Source organism: Chaetura pelagica, unplaced genomic scaffold (assembly GCF_000747805.2).
Source record: "Chaetura pelagica isolate M959 unplaced genomic scaffold, ChaPel_1.0 scaffold141, whole genome shotgun sequence".
Lineage (NCBI taxonomy): Eukaryota > Metazoa > Chordata > Aves > Apodiformes > Apodidae > Chaetura > Chaetura pelagica.
Genome location: NW_009952059.1, coordinates 960,394 through 962,703, shown reverse-complemented (window position 1 = coordinate 962,703; position 2,310 = coordinate 960,394). Strand labels below are relative to the sequence as shown.

At 62.7% G+C, this 2,310-nt stretch overlaps 1 protein-coding gene across 1 annotated transcript in view; it reads right to left on the bottom strand.

Annotated features, from left to right (window-relative positions):
* The window catches only part of NID2 (nidogen 2 (osteonidogen)), a 21,378-nt gene that overhangs the window by 15,178 nt on the left and 3,890 nt on the right, over positions 1–2,310 (bottom strand). Inside the window, exons 5-8 of the mRNA XM_010004252.1 lie at positions 1,557–1,706; positions 1,231–1,476; positions 557–757; positions 52–270 (exon numbers count right to left, since the gene is read on the bottom strand). Of these exons, the coding sequence (XP_010002554.1) occupies positions 52–270; positions 557–757; positions 1,231–1,476; positions 1,557–1,706 (816 nt within the window). The remainder of the gene's footprint in view (positions 1–51; positions 271–556; positions 758–1,230; positions 1,477–1,556; positions 1,707–2,310) is intronic.

Here is a 2,310-nt window from a genome sequence, read left to right as displayed (position 1 = left end):
CAGGGGCCGGCCACCCGATCTGGGCACCCCGAGGCGGGTGCCGGGGCTCACCTGGCGCGGAGGCGACGCGGGCGGCCAGAGCGTAGCGCAGGACGTGCTCCTGGTGGTCGTAGAGGGCGAAGGCACGAGGCACCACCAGGCGCTGCCGGGAGGGCAGGCGGGCATGAGGGCAGCCAGAGAAGGTGATGTTCTGGTGCAGGCGGTAGGACAAGGTCTGGTTGGCTGTCCCAGCAACCAGGATGTACTCCCGGCGAGCAGAGGACATCACAGCTGAGAGAAAGGCACCACCAGGCGCTGCCGGGAGGGCAGGGGGGTGTGAGGGCAGCCAGAGAAGGTGATGTTCTGGTGCAGGCGGTAGGACAAGGTCTGGTTGGCTGTCCCAGCAACCAGGATGTACTCCCGGCGAGCAGAGGACATCACAGCTGAGAGAACCCGCCCCGGGGTGGGGGAAAGTGGCATCAGTGTCACAGGTGTTGGAGCCGCGGTGGGGACAGGGTGGTTTTGGGCTGGGATGGAGGGTGAGGAACTGAACCTGGGTCTGAGCACGGGCACCTACCTGAGCTGGAGTAGTGGTAGAGGTCGTTGTAGGGAGTGATGTGGACAGTGACGTTCTCCGGGAGGAACGGCACCTGGCCCTGGATGTGTGTCTTCAGGCTTAAGTAATTGTCCGGCCCCAGGCCCTCAGCTGTCTGGGTGATGTAGACGGTCTCCTCCCCAGGGTAGAAGGTCACCTCCAGGCTCTGGGTGAATTCAGCACCTGAGCAGGAAAAGGAGCAGGTGGAATTTGTAGGATTTTTTAGGGATTCATGCCCAAAGCATCATAGAACCACAGGATGGTTTGGGTTGACAGGGACCTTAAATATCATCTAGATCCAACCCTCTGCATGGGCAGGGACACCTCCCACCAGCCCAGGTTGCTCCAAGCCCCATCCAACCTGCCCTTCAACACTGCCAGGGATGGGGCAGCCACAGCTTCCCTGGGCAACCTGGGCCAGGGTCTCACCATTCTTCCCCAATCCTGTGGCACAGCCAGAAGGGCTCACAGCAGGGAGGTGGCAGCCAGCTGAACCCAGGGAGGTGATGGAGGGGCTGTCTTTGAACCCCCCACACATCCTCATCCCCTGCCCCATGCCACACGTCACCTCCCATCTGAGCTTGGCCACCCCAGCAGCAGCCCGTGTCCCTTGGGAGCAACGGGGCTGGGGGGGCACATCCCAGTTCCCCACTCACCGGTGATGCTGAAGCCGTTCTCGGCACCGGGTTCCTCCAGGGCGAAGAGCCAGGCAAAGAGCCCACCGATGGGCATGAGGGGCAGGAGGGCACGGGCAGCAGGCTGGGGCACCCCACTGATGGCCGTGTAGGCCCGGCCATCGCTGCCCACGATGTAGGCGTGGAGATCCACCTCCTGGAAGCTGATGGACGCCCGTCCCACCCTCAGGTTCCCACTCACCTTCCCGTTGAGGCGATGCACGGCCCCTGGGCAAGGAGACAGGCACCCCTGGAAGCAGCCGCCCGGGAACTGGGGGGTGCCTGTCCCCATTGCCCACCCCACGTACCTTCAGGCAGGCACTGGCGCCCGTTGCCATAGTAGGTGGCCCGGCAGTGGCAGCAGACACCGGTGGCATAGTCGGTGCAGAAGGCGTGTGGGGAGCAGTGCCCATGGTGCTGGGCACACGTCTCCTTGCTGGCTGCACTGTAGGTGAACACTGGGGACAAGGGGAAAAGGGTTGGGGACATGGTGACAAAGTCATGGAGGTGGCCACTCCTGGTCCCAGAAAACACTGTGTGGAGAGGGGACAGCTGGCAGTGGCTGCTTCCCAAGAAAGCATCCTGGGATGCACGGGGGAGGTTGGGAACCTGTTGCCTGATTTCAGGCAGATCTGACAGAGGGTGAGAGATCAAGTTTCGGTGTCTTTCTGGGAGACAGCCAGCTGGGAATGGGGCTTTGCCCTGGGAATTGTGCCATGGTGGCTTCCCAGCCAGCTTGGCGGCAGGGGGAAACAGCTGGGCCAGCCTTGGCCCCACATCTCAAGGACCTGCTCCCTGAGCTTCCCATGAGCTTCCCCCCCCTTGCCACGTATGGCTCTGGCAGCCCCTTGGCAGCAGGATTTGGCTGGGAAGATTGGAGCTGGAAGGGCAGCAGCTCTGCAGGAGCAATGCCAGCCCCTGCCAGCTCCAGCCCTGGAAGAGATGACCTTGCAGCGATGAGGCCTTTTTTAGGGAGCCACCCACCCCCCCTGTGTCCCCGCTGGTCCCCTCGGAGGGGTCACGGCCACTAACTGTCAGGATTGAAATGTTGATCTTCCTCCA